This window comes from Aotus nancymaae, unplaced genomic scaffold (assembly GCF_030222135.1).
Source record: "Aotus nancymaae isolate 86718 unplaced genomic scaffold, 86718_ANA_hifiasm-v0.15.2.pri h1tg000059l, whole genome shotgun sequence".
NCBI lineage: Eukaryota > Metazoa > Chordata > Mammalia > Primates > Aotidae > Aotus > Aotus nancymaae.
In genome coordinates, this window is record NW_026988473.1 from 39,947,557 (window position 1) to 39,968,907 (window position 21,351).

The 21,351-nt window shown below is 36.7% G+C and overlaps 1 protein-coding gene across 4 annotated transcripts in view; it reads right to left on the minus strand.

The window, feature by feature from the left end:
* Positions 1-21,351, minus strand: part of PRMT3 (protein arginine methyltransferase 3) — a 137,298-nt gene that overhangs the window by 15,128 nt on the left and 100,819 nt on the right. For 2 of the 4 annotated variants that reach the window (XM_012456488.2, XM_012456490.2), the window contains 2 exons: positions 5,194-5,244; positions 4,913-5,000 (listed from right to left, as the gene is read on the minus strand). In XM_012456488.2, the coding sequence (XP_012311911.1) occupies positions 4,913-5,000; positions 5,194-5,244 (139 nt within the window). The other 2 variants (XR_010338349.1, XR_010338348.1) reach the window with 2 other exon arrangements.

Below are 21,351 nucleotides of genomic sequence, written 5' to 3' on the forward strand. Positions count from 1 at the left end.
TATTTAGGTTTTCTTTAATTTCTCTCAGCAATGTTCTATAGTTTTGAGTGTACAGGTTTTGCATATATTTTGTTACATTTATTCCTAAGATTTTAATTTTTCTTGATGCTCCTGTAAATGGTATTGTTTCTTAAATCACAAATTCAATTATTCATTGCTCCTCCAGGAGCTCTGGCTGATCACTGACTAGGTTTCAGGCTATCTGGAGTCCAAGCTGGGGGATACTGGAGGAAAACCTCATAAATTTACCACAAGTTTGGTGGTACTTAGAATTCTGGTCTTCACCTCCCATTTATTACTTACTTTTCAGAGATCTTAATAGCTGCTCCATGCACTCTGGTTTTATAGCTATATTTGGTGGGAGAGATTGGATAGAATGTGCTATTAACACCTTTCCTAGGACTGGAATTTCAGTGCCTTTATATTTAAAGTGTGTTTCTTGGAGTTTAGTTAGTTCTATTCAGTCTATTTCTACCTTTTAATTGAGATGTCCAGATCCTTCATGTTCAATGTAATTATCAGTCTATTTAAGTCTGAATTTAAGTCTATCTTACTATTTGTTTTTGAATTTAAGTCTACCATCTTATTAGTTTTTTTATCTGTTCATCTGTTTATGTCCTTTTCCCCATCTCCTCTAAAAAAAGAAATTTTTTTTTAGAGACAGGGTCTTGCTCTGCACCCAGGCTTAAGTATAGTGATGTAATCATAGCTCACCACAGCTAGGATAAGTCACCCTACCCAGCCAGTTTTTGATGAATATTCTAAGGTTATTTCTTTGTTCTTCTCTCTATGATGTTTCCTTTTACTCTGGCTTATGTTAAGATTTAAAAAAAAATCACTGTTTAATAAGTTTTGTTGTTGTTTTGAGTTTATCCTTCTTCAGGTTACTTGAGTTTCTTCAATCTGTGGGTTACAGCTTTTATCAAATATATTTCCTGTCCCCGTCACCTCACCATACCCTATTTCTTCCTCAGAGTCTTCCAAGGACTAGGATAGAGTGCTTGATATTTTCCCATAGGCTACTGTGGATGTGTTCACTTTTATTTTAAATGTTTTTCCTCTCCTTGCTTTATTTTGGATACATTTTATTGCTATGTATTCAAGTTCATAGATCTTTTCTTCTGCCATTAATTCCATCAAATGACACTGTCACTTTAAATGTCTTCTCACATTCTCTTCGCTATGTTCCTGTAAGCATAAGTATAATAATATTTTTTTACAACATGCTTGTCTGCTAATTTCATCATTTCTGGGTCTGTTCCTATCAGACATTTTCCTGCACCCAATGTTTGGTTGAATACTGGACATCAAGAATTTTATATTGTTGAATGTCTCCATTTTATGGTTTTCCTTTGTGGGCACTAAGTTACTTGCAGCTTAGCTTTTTTTCCTTTTAAGGCTTGCTTTTAAGATTTTTTACGGATGATCTAGATAGCCCTTAAGCTAGAAATGTGAACCCCTTGCAGCCCTGTGTGAACTGAGAACTCCTTGAAACACATTTGCTCCAACTACTTTGCCTGACCTCGTGCATTTCATCCTCCATACACATCTTGCTAATCGTGTAAAACTCAAGGAGTCTTCCTATAGATTTTTTGAGCTTGTCTTCTGATTAGCTTATCCACTTCAGTACTCTGCTCTATGACTTCCAATATCTATTCATTAGTGCTACCATCAGAGGCTTAGCAGGATTAAGGGGGAAAAAAAGTGTTACACTTACTTACATGATCCCTTCTTTATACTTTCATAGCTAATAAATGACTGTTTTTCCAACTGCAAAATTTCCTCTTAAAATTTTTCTTCAGCTTGTGCTCTCTTAGGGAATTTTAATATTTTGTGATTTATTGGTCTTACTATTTAAATACAAATGCATACACCTCAATAGTAAAAGAAACATAAGTGGTACCAGCAGGCAGCATTTGCATCACATACCTCCTTCATGATATTGTACAAATGTCTAAGAGCAAAGCACTAACCAGTTACTCTAAAGATTAGTGGGTAAAGAATAGTTAGGATTTCAAAACTTCACTAGTCATCAAACAATATTTTGTTGTAATGAGGTAGGAGAAAATTTTCAGAATCAAACTCAAATGCTATCTTAAATCGCCCTCATGATTAAATCATGAACTAGTACTGCCTTTAAACTGGTTACAATGAAGAAAAAAGCAACATTTTCAAGTTTGATAAGCAATCCAAATACCAAAGCTACAGAAAACCAAAAATGAGGCTAAAAGGACCTCATTTGTTTTTGCCTCATTTCTGTTTTGTTGTGCTCAAGCTTTCTGCAGACAGAGAAAATGGCAGCAAAGGTTTTATTTCCATATCACTTGCAACTTCAAAGTGAGAAAATGACAAGGTGCTGTTTCACCCTGCTATTTATTTGCATTTATTAAACTCAACTTACATACCAACAGTGAAACTGAAGCTATAGAATTTATAAAATACTTAAAACAGAGATTGATAACCACCTGGTCACTGTAATAAAGAGCCCACCATTCAGCTTTGTTAAATCTTAATATTCTATCATAGTTCCTTCAATTTTCAACAAATAGTTTTCTTTTATATGCCTTCTATATGACATTGACCCCCCGTTGTAGCCTGCCCTAATCCTATTTCTATCCTTTCCCAGAGGTAACCACTATGCTGAATCTGAATGGCTTGTTTCATACTTTTATTAGATATGTGTATATATGGTTGATTTACATGTTTTAAAAGTTCACATAAATGGTATCTTGTCAGACTCATTTTGCAATTTTCTTTTTTGCTCAATGTTGCCTCCCCTACTTTAACTCCTCAAGATACAGTGTCTTGCTGTGTCACCCCTGCTGGAGTACAGCGGCTCAATCACAGCTCACTGCAGCCTCAAACTCCTGGGCTCCAGGGAACTTCTGGCCTCAGCCTCCCAAGTACCTGGTATTATAAGCGTATGCCACCATGCCTGACTTCAATGTTGTTTTTGACAGAAAAATACATACATAACTTAACCTGCTCTAGATACTATTCTGCAACTACCACATTTATTTATCTTCTACTGATGGACAATTAAGGTTATTTCCAATTTTTTCCTTTTATAAACCATGCTGCTATGAAGATTTTTATTATGTTGTGGGAAAGACTGTTCAGAATACATGCCTAGAAAAAAACTACTTGGCTGTAGAGATAGTACATCTATACTTAGCTTGATACTATCAAATTGTTCTCTAAAGTTTTACTAATTAAAAGAGCCAGCAAAAGACTATGAAAGTTCCACTTGGCTACATTATTGCCAGCACTTGACATTGTTAAATTTTATGTAGTATTTCCCTGAGTTATTAGAAAAGTTGGATTTTTTTCACTGAAGCTTGTTATACATTCCGCTTTCCTGTCCTCAGGAGGTTTTCAGAGAAGGTGGTACAAGAAGACTTACATGTAGTAAGCAGTTTACATTTTTAAATCCTATAATCAAATTCTGACTTCTAGAGTGAAATGTATAAGTATGTCAGAACTATAGGTGCTAATGTGAGTGAACAATCTTTGAGTTTTAAAAATAAAAAATAGAATCTGATTAGCCCTTCAACATTGCGTAAGATTTGGATGGGTAGAGAGGAGGCAGTAGAGAGAATGTAAAGACAAATACATTTTGAATTCAATAACTTTTTTTTTTGAGAGAGGGTTTTGCTGTGTCACCCAGGCTGGAGTGCAGTGGTGTGACCACAGCTCACTGCAGACTCAAGCAAGCCTTGTGCCTCAGCCTCCAAGCAGCTAAGGCTACAGGCTTGTGCCACTCTGCCCAGCCAATTTTGATATTTTTGTAGTGATAGGGTCTTGCTGTGTTGCTTGGGCTGATCTTAAACTGGCCTTGGCTGGGTGTGGTGGCTCATGCCTGTAATTCCAGCACTTTGGAAGGCTGAGGTGGGTGGATCACCTGAGGTCAGAAGTTCGAGACCAGCCTAGCTAATGTGGTGAAACCCCATCTCTACTAAAAATATCAAAAATTAGCTGGGTGTGGTGGCAGGCACCTGTAATCCCGGTTACTTGGGAGGCTGAGGCAGGATAATAGCTTGAACCCAGGAGGCAAAGGTTGCAGTGAGCTGAGATTGCACCACTGCACTTCAGCCTGCATGACAAGAGTGGAACTCTGCCTCAAAAAACAAAAACTGGCCTCAAGTTGTCTTTCCGCCTTGGCCTCCCAAAGTGCTACAGGCATAAGCCAGTGTGCCTGGCCTACAGTAACTACTGAATGAAATAGTCTTTAACTTATATTTTATTGGTGATATTTCTCTTCAGTCACTTGGAGAAAGAAAATATTTTCTTTTAGTTACATTTGTAACTTATTAATACTATTTATTTCCTAAAAAAGTTTTCTGAATTTTTTTTTATACTTTAAGAGCTATGTAATCTTATTTTAGCTGGCAGAAATTAGATGTAAAATAAAAAATTGTCTTAAATTATATCTTTAAATGACATGCCATCTAAAATTTATGTAGATGGTAAGCTCTCAGAACATCTTAACTTCTGTTATATTGCTTGAAATATAGTGTGCAGGCCAGGCACAGTGGCTCATGCCTGTAATCCCAGCACTTTGGGAAGCCAAGGCAGAAGGATCACTTGAACCCAGGAGTTCAAGACCAACATGGTGAAATCCTGTCTCTACTAAAAATACAAAAATTAGTCAGGCATGGTGATGCACGCCTGTAATCCCAGCTACTCGGGAGGCTGAGGCAGGAGAACTGCTTGAACCCAGGGGATGGAGGTTGCAGTGAGCTGAGATCACGTCACTGTACTCCAGCCTCAGTGAGAGAATGAGACTCTGTCTCCAAACAAAGTAAAAAAAAAAAGACATCAAATATAGTGTGCACATAAAAAGCGGTTGTAAAATGAATATCATTTACTTCAGAACGAATAAGATACTTTCCCCCCTACTATTCTTTCTCACCTGCTTTAACTGCAAATGGCTTTTCCAGTAGAAATACTGTTTGTTTCCAGTGTGTTTTGATGCTCTGAGGGCCCGTAGAGAACACAACCTGAATTGGTAAAGTTCAAAAGTATCTGATGAAGTACAAGATTTTTAATATCATGGTACATTAATCTACTACAGCAAACACAAGCCCCAACTGCTTACAACAGCAAAATGCTTCTGATTAAACACCTTGGGGCACAAAATAAAATATAATGTACTTCTGTAATAATTCTTATGAGATAAACCATGATACTTACCCTGTTGTGGCAATTCTTCTCAAAATATATATCAAAGTAGCCAGCAAGTGCCTGTTTTTTTTTTTTTTAAAGAAAAGAAATACAAATACTTATTAAACAAATTATATAATGTAATAACTAATTATTGTCTTTTAAGACATGCCAAATGAAACCATTTCAGAGACTAAATACCTCTTAAACTCAATACTTTCCTGGAAAAAAGGTTATAAGTAAAAACAAAATAATGTAATTTGGCTTTTCCTTACAGAAGCAACATAATAAAGGTAATAAGGCTAATCAAATAATCAATGTGTTTTATTACACAAATAATCATGCTAGACCACTGAAAGGTAAAGATACATGGAAAGAGAGGCTCAGCTGGCCCCTCACTGATCCTCACTCGCCAACTGAGATGTCCACCTGTGCATTAGGCCATCTCGACCTCTCTAGCTCTAGTCAAGCCTTCAGACAACTATAGATGCATGAAAGATGCCAGGAAAGACCAGCAGGAGCACTAGTCAGTTAAGTCCAGTCTGGATTGCAGAATCATAAACAAATAGATATAAGTGGTTTTGGCTTCAAGCTGGAGTTTTGAGGTGGGTTATTATACAGCAATAAATAATCGAAACACCCTCTTTTATACAGAGCCAGTTCATTTAATTTCTTCTAGTCTAGTACATCCATTTTTAAGTCAAATACTATGATTATTTTTGTGATGGAATCAATAGATTTTTAAAATGTTACCTATATATTTTTTTAAATGAACAATACTACGCAAATCTTATGTTGAAGAAAGTACTCAAAGGAGAAACTCCAAAGTGAGCTCTAAGGGTTACTGTGATAATACAGAAAGCACTCCTAAAGAAATTAACATATTCAGATAAATATATAATTTTGATGTTTTTGGTTAAAGTTAAATACCATTCCTTTTTCTTTCACTAATAGAACTAGCTGGACTTAATCATTTTTTAAAACTGGCACTACATTAAGTTTATAAAGTGTTAAAAAAAAAAAAGGACACTGATTTTTTCAAAAAACATGATAAAGCTAATTTGTGTACCCTGCTGCTTTTGTTAAAAATGTGACATTTTATTGATCTTGTAGGGTTAATATGGATTGGGTCCAAAGTAAATCAATATTTAACCTTGAGGTTTATTACATCTTAGATACCAAGAGAGAATCAAAAGACTATTAATTCTGCCAAATAGAATTATAAAGCAATGTAGTACTCAGCTACAGATTATCACATAAACCATGTGGTTAATTAGAATATTTCTAAACATAACTTTTTTCAGTTGACTTCTGGATACTTATGATGCCCCTTCACAGACTAATTCAAATGTTTTCTAAATTTTATTCCTGTATACCTGTCTTGTTTACCACTATACTCTTAGTGCCCAGAGCAGTACTTGGCCCAGAGGATACAAAAAAATATTTGCTGAGCAAATGTGTTTATTATGCATTCTATCATATTAGTTATGATAGTATACTGTAGTTTGCCTTATACTGCAATTTATTTAAAAGGGCATATGTGTAATTCACTTCTATGCCCCTTACCCAATACAGTGTCATATAGTAGGTTCTCAATAAGTATTAGCCAAATTAAAATTTTTAGTCTTCATTATCTCTTTTTTTTTTTTTTTTTTGACACAGTCTCACTCTGTCACCCAGGCTGGAGTGCAGTAGCGTGATCTTGTCTCACTGCAACCTCCCCATCCCGGGTTTTCAAGTGATTCTCCTGCCTCAGCCTCCTGAGTAGCTGGGATTACAGGCATGCACCATCTTCAGTCTCAAATATGGCTAACCTTATTACATAGTCAGTATAGTTTATTAAAGCACTAACAACTTGAATGGAACTAATAATTTTTAACTCTGAAAAGCATGGAACATGTGGGACAAATACGGAGAGGAGAGAGCTAGAAAAGATCTCCTAATTCTGTATGTAGGAAATGCAGAAGTCTCAGCCTAACCCCCCAAAATTATGCATTTTCAGGTGAGACCCAAACCCACATATCAAAAGCTTAGAGAATTGAACTAAAGTTTGAATCACTGGTGCAAGTCTCAGGATTAACCTCTGAATAAAACATGCATGGAAAAAACCAAAACCAACAAGTAAAGGCCTAGAGAACTGACCTGAGATTTGAAAAACCTGTAAAAGTCTCAGACTAATCTGTAAACTAGGAATGAGCAAGAAAGTCTCATAATGCATAACAAAGGCTTAGAGAATGTGACTGAGACGTGGCCAACTGTCTACTTGGACACTAAGACAGAACTTATGGTCTTAATTTACCTGGGCTGACTGTCTGCAACACCAAACATCAACATTCTTAAGATTTTAGCAAGACACACAGTCCACACAACATAGCATGTACAACATCTGAGGCACAATCTCAAATTACCCAACATACAAAGAATCAAGAAAATTGAACAACTCTCAAGAGAAAAGACAACAGATGCCACCTCTGAGATAATTCAGATGCTGGTACTATCAAGCAAAACTTTAAAGCAGCAATTATAACTATGCTCCACAAGGTAACAGAAAACACAATGGAATGAATTAAAAGATAGAAATTCTCATCAGAGAAATAGAAACCATAAAAAAGAAAATGAAAATTTTTTAATTGAAAAATGCAGTAACTGAAACTTCTGGGCTGAATAGCAAAATGGAGATGACAGGAAAAAAAAATAGGTGAATATAAAGATTAATAGAAATTATCCAATTTGAAGAAGGGAAAAAGATTGCAATAAAATGTGTTATAGAACCTTGGAGACCTACAGATCTAACATGTCACTGGTGGTCCAGATAGAAAAGAAAAAGCTACTGATGAGGAAAAATGTTTTAAAATTCTATATCTAGTAAGAATATCATTTATGAATGAAAGCAAAATATAAGACATTTTCAAGTCAAGGAAAACTAAAATTCATTTCCAATAAACTTTTTTTGAAGACATTTTAAAAGATGTTCTTTAGGTTGATGGGAAATGCTACCAAAAGGTAACCTGGAAAAAGAACAGAAAACCCATAGTTCTAAAATATCTTTTTGTTTTTAAAATTTTTAGTGTATCTTGTAAAAACATGTATCAGCCTCTCATCTTTCTGTAATTACAGTTCTATAACTGTTATACTACATTTATTGCCAGTCTTTTTTTTTAATGAGAATTAGAAATGTTTCTCTTTATATATTTGAATATGTTACAAAAGCTGCTTTTAAACCCAAATTTATTTTCACAAAAGCTCATACTAGCTTACTAGGATTTATTTTTCCCCACATTTTTTGGAGGGGCCTCCCAAAGTGCTGGGATTATAGGTGTGAGCCACCACACCCACACATGCTTATTAATCAATCTCCAAATCGTGTATGAATTTCACTTAAAAATTTTCCAGCCCTTAAATAATACAGTGAAAGAAATCTTAAGTTTTAAGACATAGAAAAATGAAAGATATAGTTAACTTCATTATAAGCACTGGAAAGGATCTATGATAAAAATCTGAAATTGCATCTATGTGAAATGTATCATAGTATCTTTGACTACTCAAGCACAGTTACATTTCTAATGAGGTTTGGTTTACAGTAATACTAAATCAGTTCCATAGAAGCCTGAGGAGAAATTAGGAAAAAATTCACCTGAAATTCAAAACTGTGTGCAGAAAATCTATTTACTTGTTAGACAGCAGTCATATAGTTGAGAAGGGGGAAGATTTTTGCTCTGAAAAAAAAAAAGGGAGTTTCTGGTTTTAAAATGGGCATTTACCCTCAAACACCAACATGATTTAGAATGCACTTTACAGAGACAGGGTTTGTGGTGTGTGTGTTTGTTTTTTTTTTCCTTTTCAGTGTAAGTGATTCTTTTAAAAAACGTTATTTAATTTTAGAGATGGAGTCCCGCCATGGTGCCCAGGCTTAAGGAATCTTTCTGCCTAAGCCTCCTGACTAGCTGGGACTACAGTTGCATGCCACTAATTCTTAATTAAAAGAGATTAAGGAAAAAAAAATTTTGAAACATAGTAACATAAAACCAAATGAATTATGATTAGAGTTTCTATTTCTGCAAAGCTATTTAAAAATAAGGAATAATGACACAACCAAACATTAGCTGATTCAGGAATAAATTGATTCATTTTGTCGGAAAAATATAAACATGCCACTATTTTTAATTACAGTTTGGCCACCTTGCTACCATCACTTTGACAGCCTATCTTCACATCTTTTAAATGTTAATTTCAATGAATATACATTCTCTCTGTGGAAGTCATTCATATATAAGAATAAACAACCATAGGAAATAGTGACTAATAGGCAATGGCAATAAATAACTGGAGCTACAACTTGACATGTGCTTGTAAAAGATCAGAGAGGTTCGAAGGCTGACTACAGACAAAGAAATTTCTTCTTTGTCTCACATCTATATCTTGTCAGGGCAATGAGAACTGCTGAGGGAAAAAAAGCATTAAAATGTATCTGTAGGAGCTGGGTTAATCTGCAAAGGCAAGGTCACAATTATATAAAATTCCACTGAATTATACCAGAGACAGAAAATTTTACAACTAAAAATTTCAGTTATAAAAGTTCCTTAGAGTGAGAGAAGGGACAGTGAGTGGTAATTAATAATAAAACAAAAACAATGATAGAAGAAAACAGAATGAAAGGAAAATACATGCACATAGTGAATTTCTGGGATAATTTGATCACTCTTGAAATTTTATGAGAATCCTTCACAGTTACTTTGATGCACATAGGAAAATACAAGCATGTAACTTTATTGTACATTTTAAATATTCCTCAGTACGGAATAGTTTTAGAATGAGTTGCTCATCTCTTTGTGGATTTCACAAAAACGAAGAAAACTCAGCATTTGTAAACTGAATCATGAAAAAACCTGTTTTAAGTCATGTTTTGCTTGTTTATATGTATAAAGGTAAATGCAGTTCATTTAATATACACTTATTTGAAGAACAATGATTTGGGATAAAAACAAATGACTTTCTCATGTATTTTGACGTGGCGAGTATTTCTTTAGAGAGGACACATCACGTGTATGTAATAGGATGGCAACCAATAAAATAAGATCAGACTAGACCTTATGAGGAAGAAGGAAATTAAAAATTATCATTATCACTATCACCTGCAGGGAGTAATTTATCATTCCTATTCTTCATTGGTATCATGTTCCAACAGCATGTGGTTACAGCAGATACAATTAGGCAGCTGGCCACAGAAGTAGGAGGATAATGTGCTTTTGATGGAGTTTATCCAAGCATGGAGATAGAGTGCTTGTAATCCATGCAGCAGAATCACTATAACAAAAATACAATTCATTTTTGGTTAAAGTATTTCTTTCAAAATCTTAATATGGAATGCAAAAGCCAACTGATGAGTCTAAAGCAAGCAAAGAAAGAGTAAGCAGACAATGCATAAAAATGAAGTTACAGCTAAGATCATTGTATATAAACCAAGCAGATGAAAACACAAACACAAGCTATACAAGCTGCCACATACAGAGCATCAATTGTGCTAGTAATAACTGGCATTTAAGAAGACATAATCAACAAATGTGAAAATTATATATTATGATTTTTTTTCCCCAGTCGTAACTATACATGAAATTATGGGCTCTTCCTTTTTCAATTAATTTTCTATTGTATCCCAAGAGAAAATCTGCACCTTTTCTTTCTTTTCATGATTCCTCTAGGGAACAATACACATTAAGTGCCATATACTTCTCAAGGGATACTGCCAGATTGAGTGGTGTTAAAAAGCAGACCAAGCAATATGGGCAGTAGTAAAACAGACAATAGGTCTAAAAATATTTTTAAAAATACTTTTTATTGAAAAACACAATGTAATTCATTTCTGATCTACTTAGAATATTCCAAGATAACTGAAACTCCTTTTAAATTTATTTGGTTGGGATTACTCCCTTGTAATTTCAAAATTGCTTATTAAAGTGGTTTCAGGGGACAAAAATCATTTTCAGTCTAAAACACAAATACTTTAATTTGACATTCCATAAACTGATATCTCACAGGCCTTAATTGCTCTAATTTCTTCCTAGCTATAAACACAAAATTCTTTTATACAACCATTATTCATTGAAATTACTCATTTTTTATTTTAAAAATGCTTAATACATAATGTACATACAGAAAAGTGCACGTAATTGTACATCACGCTGAATTTTCAAACTGAATACAATTGTGAAACCCACACCCAGACAAAGAAACAGAACATCTAAGCACCCTAGTAGTCCCCCTTGCGCACCTAGACTCTGCAAGGCAGCTATGCCTCTAACAACCTATCCTAATGCTCTTAAGCAAAGATTCCTTGTTCCTATTATACTTCAATATATACAGAATCATACATCAGGTAGTCCTTTGTGTCTGGCTAATTTTCCTCAATATTGTTTGTGAAATTCATCTCCATTACTGCAGATCATTTGCATGGCTGTAAGGTATATGTCACTATATAATTTAGTCTACTGCTGACAGGCACTTGAACAGTTTTAGTAAATATGTGTACCCATGGCCATTGGGCATATACCTAAGAGAACTACTGGTATGTACATTTTGCCACTTTTGTTCACTTTTATTCCTTCCTGAATTTCTGGCCTTCCATCAGGGATCATTTGCTGTTTGCCTGAATATCTTTTGGTACCTCCTTTGGCACACATTTTCTAGGCAAATTCTTTTTCTTTTCTGCTTCTCTGAAAATATTTTTGTTTCAGCTTCATTCTTCTTGTGGTTGTTTTTTGTTTGTTTCTGAGATGGAGTCTTGGTCTATTGCCCAGGCTGGACTGTAGTAGTGTAATCTCAGTTCACTGCAACCACTGCTCCTGGGTTCAAGCGATTCTCCTGCCTCAGCCTCCCAAGTATCTGGGACTCCAGGTGTATGCCATGATGCCCAGCTAATCTTTGTATTTTTAGTAAAGATGGGGTTTTACCATGTTGGCCAGGCTCGTCTCGAACTCCTGACCTCAAGCTGCCTGCCTTGCTCTCCCAAAGTACTGGGATTATAGCTTCATTTTTAAATGATATCTTAGTTGGGTTAAATTCAGGATTGGCAGTTATTTTCTGGCAGCACAGTGATAATATCATCATCATAATTTCTTCTGATTCCATTGTTCCTGTCCCCTGCTCCCCCAATTCCACTGTTACTTGTGCACCCAGCTAATACAGGGCATAGGGTGCCTTGTATTAGCTAGGTGTACAAGGGGGACTATTAGGGTGTTGAGATGTTCTGTTTTCTTCATCTGGGTGTGAGTTTCACAGCTGTATTGTTTGAAAATTTACCAACTGTAGAAATTATCTAATAGTCTATTTAGCTTTTCTTTAAAGATAATTCCAGCACCACAGCTCCACCAACTTTGAAATTTTTTTTTCCTTTGGTTTTTGCGGTTTTACTAGGATATGTCTAGGTGTGGGTTTCTCTTCCTTCTTTTAAACTGAGCTATAATTCACATACCATGTAATTTATCCATTTAAATTGTACAATTCAATGTTCTTTAGTGTACTCACAGCTGTGTAACCATCATTGCAATCTAATTTTAAAACATTTCATCTCCCCCAATAGAAATCTTCCATCCATTCTCCTCTTATTCAGTCTGTGGCTTCAGATATACCTATTCTGGATATTTCCTATAAATGGAATCATAAAAGAGATGGTCTTTTTACTTAGCATACTGTTTTTAAGGTTTAACCATGTTGTAATCATGTTTCATTCATTCTTACGGCTGAATAATATTCCATTGAATGGATATGCCAAATTTTGCTTATCCATTCTGTAGGTGATGGATATTTGAATTACTTCCATTTCTTAGCTATTACAAATAATACTGCTATAAACATTTGCGTGGACGTATGTTTTCATTTCTCTTAGATATACACCTACAATTGGATGACATTTTAAAATTAGACTATTTAGGTTATGTTGCATTTCTTTTGTTGCTGTCTTTCATCTGTTTTGGAAAATTCTTAGCCATCATCTCTTCAAATATTGTAATATTCTCATCCTCCTTTTCTCTGGGATTCTCATTTACATGTATATGTAATTAGACCTTTTCTGTATCCACATTATTTCTTGCCTTTCCCTCTGTCTCATCCTTGCATCTCTCCAGGCTTCTTGCTGTTTTTTTTTTTGTTGTTGTTGAGATGGAGTCTTGCTCTGTCACCCAGGCTGCCGTGTCTGCTATAACTAATTCCTAGAGTACCTACAGTTCTGTTTTTATTGTCTACAGTTTCAACTGGTTCTTGTTGAACAACAACAAAACATGTTGTTTTGTGTCCTTGTGTGACTGATAACCTCTGAATATGTTTTGAACATTAATATTTGAAAAACTTTCAGAAAGAAATTTTATTTGTTACTGCAAAGAACCAGGGGGCATGAGCAAACTGAGATCTTAATCTAATGCCAGGGTTTGAGATTTCCTGGGCCACCCAGATGACTTGAAGCTGTGCTGCAGTCCGTGCAAGGGTTCCTTTACCTCTCTCATACCTCATTGTTGGACACAGTCTTTGGTCTCAAAGCAAAGTGCTGCAAAACTGTAAGGGTCTCATTTTGTATTCCTACTAATATGAGGTTATATCAAAAGGGCTATACAAGTCTTTTAGCTCCTTCCTCTGAATTGGTAAATGCCTATAGGGCAAAAGCAGCCCCAAATGTTAGTCTCATTTTTCAGATTACCTTCTTTTCTGAGTCTTGGCTTGACAGTACTTCCTTATTTGGTAACTTCAAATGAATAGCATTTAACATTTTTTTCAACATTTGTAGCTGTTCTCAGCAAAAGGGTTTCTCCATTTTATGTGGCTCACCACTACAGGAAGATTATTCAATTTAATCTTTTTCCTAAGGCCCCCTACCTGTATGATAAAGACATATCAGAGACTGGGCAATTTACAAAAGAAAGAGGTTTAATTGGACTTGCAGGTCCACGTGGCTGGGGAAGCCTCACAGTCCTGGTGGAAGGCAAGGAGGAGCAAGTCATGTCTTACATGGATGGCAGCAGGCAAAAAAGAGCTTGTGCATGAACACTCCCCCTTATAATAACCATCAGATCTTGTGAGACTCACTGTCATGAGAGCAGTGCAGGAAAGACCTGCCCCCATGATTCAATTACCTCCTAGTGGGTCCCTTCTACAACATATGGGAATTCAAGATATGGTTTGCCTGCATCCCCACCCAAATCTTATCACTGTAATAACTCTCCCCCAATTCTTAAACTAACTCCTCATTTGTTATGCCTCAGTTTAAACATTACTTCCTCTGGACAGCCTTCTTTAATCCCAGAGTAGGTTATGATTTATCCACTAAATGTTCCTCCACTCCCTGTAGTAACACTAACTATACTTATAATACTTTTTGTTCAATGTCTGTTCAATTGTAGATCCCAATAGCCCCTTAAGGGCAGTCTCACCATTTCTTAGTTCACCTCTGTATCCTCACTGCTTAAACATAATGCCTGGGTTACAAAGGCATGAAATATCCTAGAATGTTCAGGGACTATAAGAAATCAGTATAATTTATTAATTCAGTAAACTATTTGTTAAATGATAAAGAGATAAAATGTGTTCAACCTGTCCCAACCTTTGGTAAAAGGAAATGATGATGCTTTATCTTGTAACTTCCTATTTGTAATTCAAAACTGAGATCAGATGTAACATCTGTACAATTAATCACTTCCCACTAATAAAATACATATGGTATTAGAAAGGCTTTCATGAAGAAGCCACACTTAGGGTAAAACCTTAAAGATGATCAGGGAAAGGAAGAGTATGCAAGGCTAAAGGTGTCTTTTATATGCCTCTGCTATTAAATTCTATTACAGAACACGACATTACACTTCTCCATTTATGTTGGCCTCTCCTTCTAAATGAATGTCTTTAGAGCTAGAAACTACATTTTGATTCTTTGTTGTATTCATAGTGCCTAGCACGGAAGCCCACACATAGTGTTCAGTACATGTTGTTTGAATGAAAGATGATGTTGATAATTTTTTTTGCAATCTCTGCCATTTAAAAAGGCTTGTACATACCTATGTCCTGAATGGTATTGCGTAGGTTTTCTTCTATGGTTTTTATGGTGTTAGGTTTTATGTTGAAAGCTTTAATCCACCTGGAGTTAATTTTTGTATAAGGTGTAAGGAAGGGATCCAGTTTCAGCTTTCTGCACATGGCTAGCCAGTTTTCCCAATACCATTTATTAAATAGGGAATCCTTTTCCCATTGCTTATTTTTGTCAGATTTGTCAAAGATCAGATGATTGTAGATGTGTGGCGTTGTTTCTGAGGTCTCTATTCTGTTCCATTGGTCTACATCTTTGTTTTGGTACCAGTGCCGTGCTGTTTTGATTACTGTAGCCTTGTAGTATAGCTTGAAGTCAGGTAGCATGATGCCTCCAGCTTTGTTTGTTTTGCTTAAGATTATCTTGGCTACGCAGGCTCTTTTATGGTCCATATGAAGTTTAAGGTGGTTTTTTCCCCCAATTCTGTGAAGAAAGTCAATGGGAGCTTGATGGGGATAGCATTCAATCTATAAATTACTTTGGGCATTATGGCCATTTTCACAATACTGATTCTTCCTAACCATGAGCATGGAATATTTTTCCATCTGTTTGTGTCCTCTCTTATTTCCTTGAGCAGTGGTTTGTAGTTCTGCTTGAAGAGGTCTTTCACATCCCTTGTTACTTGCATGTTCTGCACATGTACCCCAGAACTTAAAGTATAATAATAAATTTAAAAAAAGAAAAAAAAAGGCTTGCAGCCCACTGCTTCTCTAGATTTGTCTCCTCCTGCTCCCTCACACATCATCAGTTTTCCACTATTCGATATAAATGATTACTGTTTCCTTATACTCCATTTTTCGTGCTGCTTTCCAATCTTCCCTAAAAACTACCCATGCGAAGGCCCTATGTTCCAGTCCTAGTTCCTCAAATGGCAGAAAATACTATCAGTGTTAAGTAAACAGTATATTTTAAGAATATGTTCATGGCTGGGCACGGTGGCTCACGTCTGTAATCCCAGCACTTTGGGAGGCCGAGGTGGGTGGATCACGAGGTGAGGAGTTTGAGACCAGTCTGGCCAACATGTTGAAACCCAACTCTACTAAAAAATAGAAAAATTAGCTGGGTGTGGTGGCAGGTGCCTGTAATCCCAGCTACTCAGGAGGCTGAGACAGGAGAATCATTTGAACCTGAGAGGCGGAGGTTGCAGTGAGCCAAGATTATGCCACTGCACTCCAGCCTGGGCGACAGGGCTAGACTCTGTCTCAAAAACAAACAAACAAAAATTCGCTCACCTGAACAAATCAGCAGATACACTGAATTTTCAAATCAAGGCAGGACAAAAAAGAAATTACTTTTGTGACTGCTGAAGTTTAAAACTGAAAACTATTAAAACTCATTTTTGTGTCTAGGTGACCAAATTCTACCAAATGCTACTTGTCTTTATAATCCTTCAATAGTATAAATTAACAGATGGAACACTGAAAGAACAATTTAACAGACAATAAAAGGGGGACAGTTAGAAGATGTGATACACCCTATTTTCTGAAATGAATAGCTTTTTTTTTTTTTTTGCTCTTTTGAAAAGGTAAAAAGATGGCTACCACCTCACCACCTAAGCCCTTCTATTATGTACCTGACACGTAGGGTGGGAACTAAAAATCAGGTAGTACTTATTTATGTTTTTCATTTAGAAGTTGCCATTTTTTTGGCCAGGCGTGGTGGCTCACGTCTAATCCCAGCACTTTGGGAGCCTGAGAGGTGGGCAGATTACCTGAGGTCAGGAGAACAAATCCAGCCTGGCCAACATAGCAAAACCCTGTCTCTACTGAAAAATATAAAAATTAGCTGGGCGTAGTGGTGGGGACCTGTAATTCCAGCTACTCAGGAGGCCAAGGCAGAAGAATCGCTTGAACCCGGGAGGCAGAGGTTGCAGTGAGCCGAGATCGCACTATTGCATTCCAGCCTGGGCGACGAGCAAAACTCCATCTCAAAAAAACAAAACAAAACAAAACAAAAGAAGTTGCCCATTTTTCAAAGAAGATAATAATTATACTAGTTATCTTTTGTTATGGCTTTATAATTTCAAGTGTTTTTTTGGTTGCAATTTCTGGACACTGCTGGGTGAGACAACAACTTACATCTCTGGGACCCAAATTAAGTGTGGCCCATCCCATAACCATTGCATTAGATGCTGAATGAAAAGAGGAGCCAGGACATATTTCTTGCTAAAGTAAAGGACATTCTGTAATAGTGACATCACTGTCTAAGTGGTGTAAAATTAAAAACATGATCCTTTGCAAAACTGTAGGTAGAAGGGATGTGGTCATGCTTTGAGAGGCAGCATTTCAAAAGAAACTCTAATTTCTTTAGATTTTCAAGTGTGCAGAGAGACCTAAGGGTTTTCACTGCATACCTTTGCCTGTAAAGAAACTGGTCTTTGAGGTGGTACTTAAAGCTAAATCAGTTAGTTCATGAAATAAGTAAATCCCACCTATGAAATCACAGTCCTAAATTTCCATAAGCAAGTAAGTTAAAAATAAACACAGATGGTCCTTTCTTTAGGGATATAGTAAGACAGGAAGGTGAATAAAAATATTACTTGGATCTTTTGTTGAACATTTTCTATATGCCATGTATAGTGGTAAATATTTACATGAATTATCTCATTTATCACTGAAAATAACACCTAGAAGGTAGGTACTGGTGTTATTATCTCCATTTGAGATGAAAAAGCTGAAGTTTTAACCACAGTGCTACATTACCACTGTTTAAACTTTCCTCTGATTTTATTTTCATGTGTTGAGAACTGATTTTTAGAGAACTCTTAGAAAAGAGAAAGAGATAATACTTTGGCAAATATTATAAGGTACATTCTAAGCTACCTGGTATATGTTATCAGATTTATTTTTCTAATATTTGACTCATCTTTCCATGAGGACTGATTTCCTCCTATTAATACATACATATACATAAGATGTCTGTAAACATTAGGTTTAGGATTTTTAGAAGACCTTACTGCCAATATTCATGATGGTGACTGTCAGGGCCTAAGTCAAAATAAATCTGAACTTGGGAAGATTACTTCCTTATAAGTCATTACTCTAGGAGTAACTGCCTGAATCAAAAAGGAAAATACCTGGTCAAAATCATTTCTTAAAACCATTGAATAATGTTAATTGACAGCCTCTGTGATAAATCTAGGGAGAACCCCTCGGACATCTCTAAACAAGAGTCTACTCTTATTGATTATTTGATAAATACACCATTTTTGTGCTTATTGCTATCCTTCAGATAGATATTTTAGTCCTGTTTGAGTGTGATTATTTCTCTCAGAATTTATTGTCCTTCAACATTGCTGATTTCAAGCAAAAACCTATGCCTATCTAGAATTAAATGATTATAATATAGCTTAAGAATTGTAAGATTACACTCAAATTGTATTTTAGAATAATTTGATATTCAAATCCTTTCATAATATCACTCTGAATTGGAGGCTTAGAATCAGAATTAATGAATTTTTTAAAATGCCGATACAGTATCTTTAATGCCTCTGAAATTTAAATAATGAATTAAAGAAATTCAGAAGCATTATTTTCAGCATGGCTTTCAAAAGAGAATCAGGCACATGAATCTCTAACAACTCTATGGATAGGTTATTTTACTCAACTGCAGTGTTCCTCATTTTGCGGATTTTTACATTCTCTCTAAGTTTAAATATGATTTCAATATTACAGGCAATTCCTCCCACTATTCTAGGCAATGGACATATACCTAAAAGTTAATCTGCAGCAGAAAACATATCTTCCTAAAAATTTTTTCATAATGGTAATGTTTCTAAAAGGAGAGTATAAAGGAGTAGAAGAGCAACTAGATACAAATAATGGGTTGAAAAAAAAATCAGATTTTAAAAAGGCTAAAATCCTCAGGTCCAGTTTCTCCTGTTCTGCGGGTCTTGAAGGCCATGGGAAAAGCGCATCTAGGCCAGAGTGCAGAAAACAGTCCCTAATGGCTTCCCTTGGTTAGGAGAGGGAGTTTCCCAGCCCCTTGAGCTTCCCAGGTGAGGTGACGCCCCACCCTGTTTCAGCCTGCCCTCCTTGTCTGCCCTCCATTTTAATTTTGAACATGTGCCCCAAAATGAACATGAGGTGAGAAACACATCTGCTGTTTCTTTAGCAGTTATCAGCCTCCAAGTATTTCTATAGTATGAGCATCTTGCTAGACTGCATGTGATTGTCTTTATAAAAGTATGCATTTTTAATACAATATGGCACTCTACTATAAGCCATCTACTTCATCTGGAGCCCAGCCAAAGAAATGGTGATTTGTACCACTGCTTAAAGAACGAGTTGTATTGAACTTACTGAGGGATAGTTTATATGTTAGTCTCCAATAGGACATCTTATTAAGAGATTTTCCTAGGTAGTTTGGAGATTTTTTTCCCAGATGTGACTTATCCTCTGCAGAATATAAGCATTATAAAATAATGTTTTGTGTTATTACTCTACATTTCAAAGGGATTCTGTCTAGTTCTAATATTTTCCATATTTGATTGAAGTACAGGTGTACCCCATGCATTGCTCTTAAAATTTACTTCTATTTAATTTCCTTCTATCCTTCATTTTTCCAAACCCAGAGTCAAGAGCCCTTGATTCCCTCCGGTACCTACACAACTACCAGGGCCCTGGGTTTCCAGCAAAAAACTGGGCGACTGTTTGGGCAGAAACCAAGCTAGCCGCAGCGTTTTTTTTTTTTTTTTTCTTTTCCATACCCCAGTGGTGCCTGGAATGCAGGCAAGACTGAACTGTTCACTCCCCTGCAAACGAAGCCAGGGACCCAAGTGGTCTGGCTCAGCGGGTCCCACCCCCACAAAGACCAGCAAGCTAAGATCTGCTGTAGGGCTTGAAATTCTCCTAACCGGCACAGCAGTCTGAGATTGACCTGGGTTGTTGGAGCTTGGTAGGGGGAGGGGCGTCCACCATTGCTGAGGCTTGAGTAGGTGGTTTCAACCCCACAGTGTAAGTAAAGGTGCCCGGTAATTTGAACTGGGTGGAGCCCAACACCGCTCAGCAGCTGTAGGCTCTGTCTCACTAGATGTCCTCGCTGGGCAGAGCATCTCTGAAAAAAGGCAGCAGCCCGTCAGGGACCTTACAAATAAAGCCCCCCACCTTCCTGGGACAGAATATCTGGGAAAAGGGGTGGCAGTGGGTACAGCTTCAGTAGACCTAAACGTCCCTGTCTGGCAGCTCCGAAGAGAGCAGTGGATTTCCCAATACAGCGTTTGAGCTCTGATAAGGGACAGACTGTCTCCTCAAGTGGCTCCCTGACCCCTGTGTATCCTGACTGAGAGACACCTCCCAGTAGGGGCCAACAGACACCTCATACAGGACAGCTCTGGCTGTCATCTGGCGGGCACCCCTCTGGGATGAAGCTACCAGAGGAAGGAACAGGCAGCAATCTTTGCTGTTCTGCAGCCCCGACAGGTGATTCCCAGGCAAGCAGGGTCTGGAGTGGACCTCCAGCAGACCTCCAGCAGAGGGGCCTGATTGTTAGAAGGAAAACTAACAAACAGAAAGAAATAGTTTCAACATCAACAGAAAGGATGTCCACTCAAGAGACCCCATTCAAAGGTCACTGACCTCAAAGACCAAAGGAAGATAAATCCACGAAGATGGGAAGAAACCAGCACGAAAAGGGTAAAAACTCCAAAAACCAGAACGCTTCTTCTCCATTAAGGGATCACAGCTCCTTGCCAGCCAGGGAACAAAACTGGATGGGGAATGAGTTTGACAAATTGACAGAAGCAGGCTTCAAAAGGTGGGTAATAACAAACTTCTCCGAGCTAAAGGAACATGTTCTAACCCAATGCAAGGAAGCTAAGAACTTAAAAAAATTTAACGAAATGCAAACTAGAATGACCAGTCTAGAGAAGAACATAAATGACATGATGGAGCTGAAAAACACAGCACAAGAACTTGGTGAAGCATACACAAGTTTCAATAGTTGAATTGATCAAGCGGATGAAAGGAGATCAGAGATTGAGAAGAGCAGCCCCCAAGACACATAATCATCAGATTCACCAAGGTTGAAATGAAAACATGCTAAGGGCAGCCAGAGAGAAAGGTCAGTTACCTACAAAGGGAAGCCCATCAGACTAACTGCGGATCTCTCGGCAGAAATCCTACAAG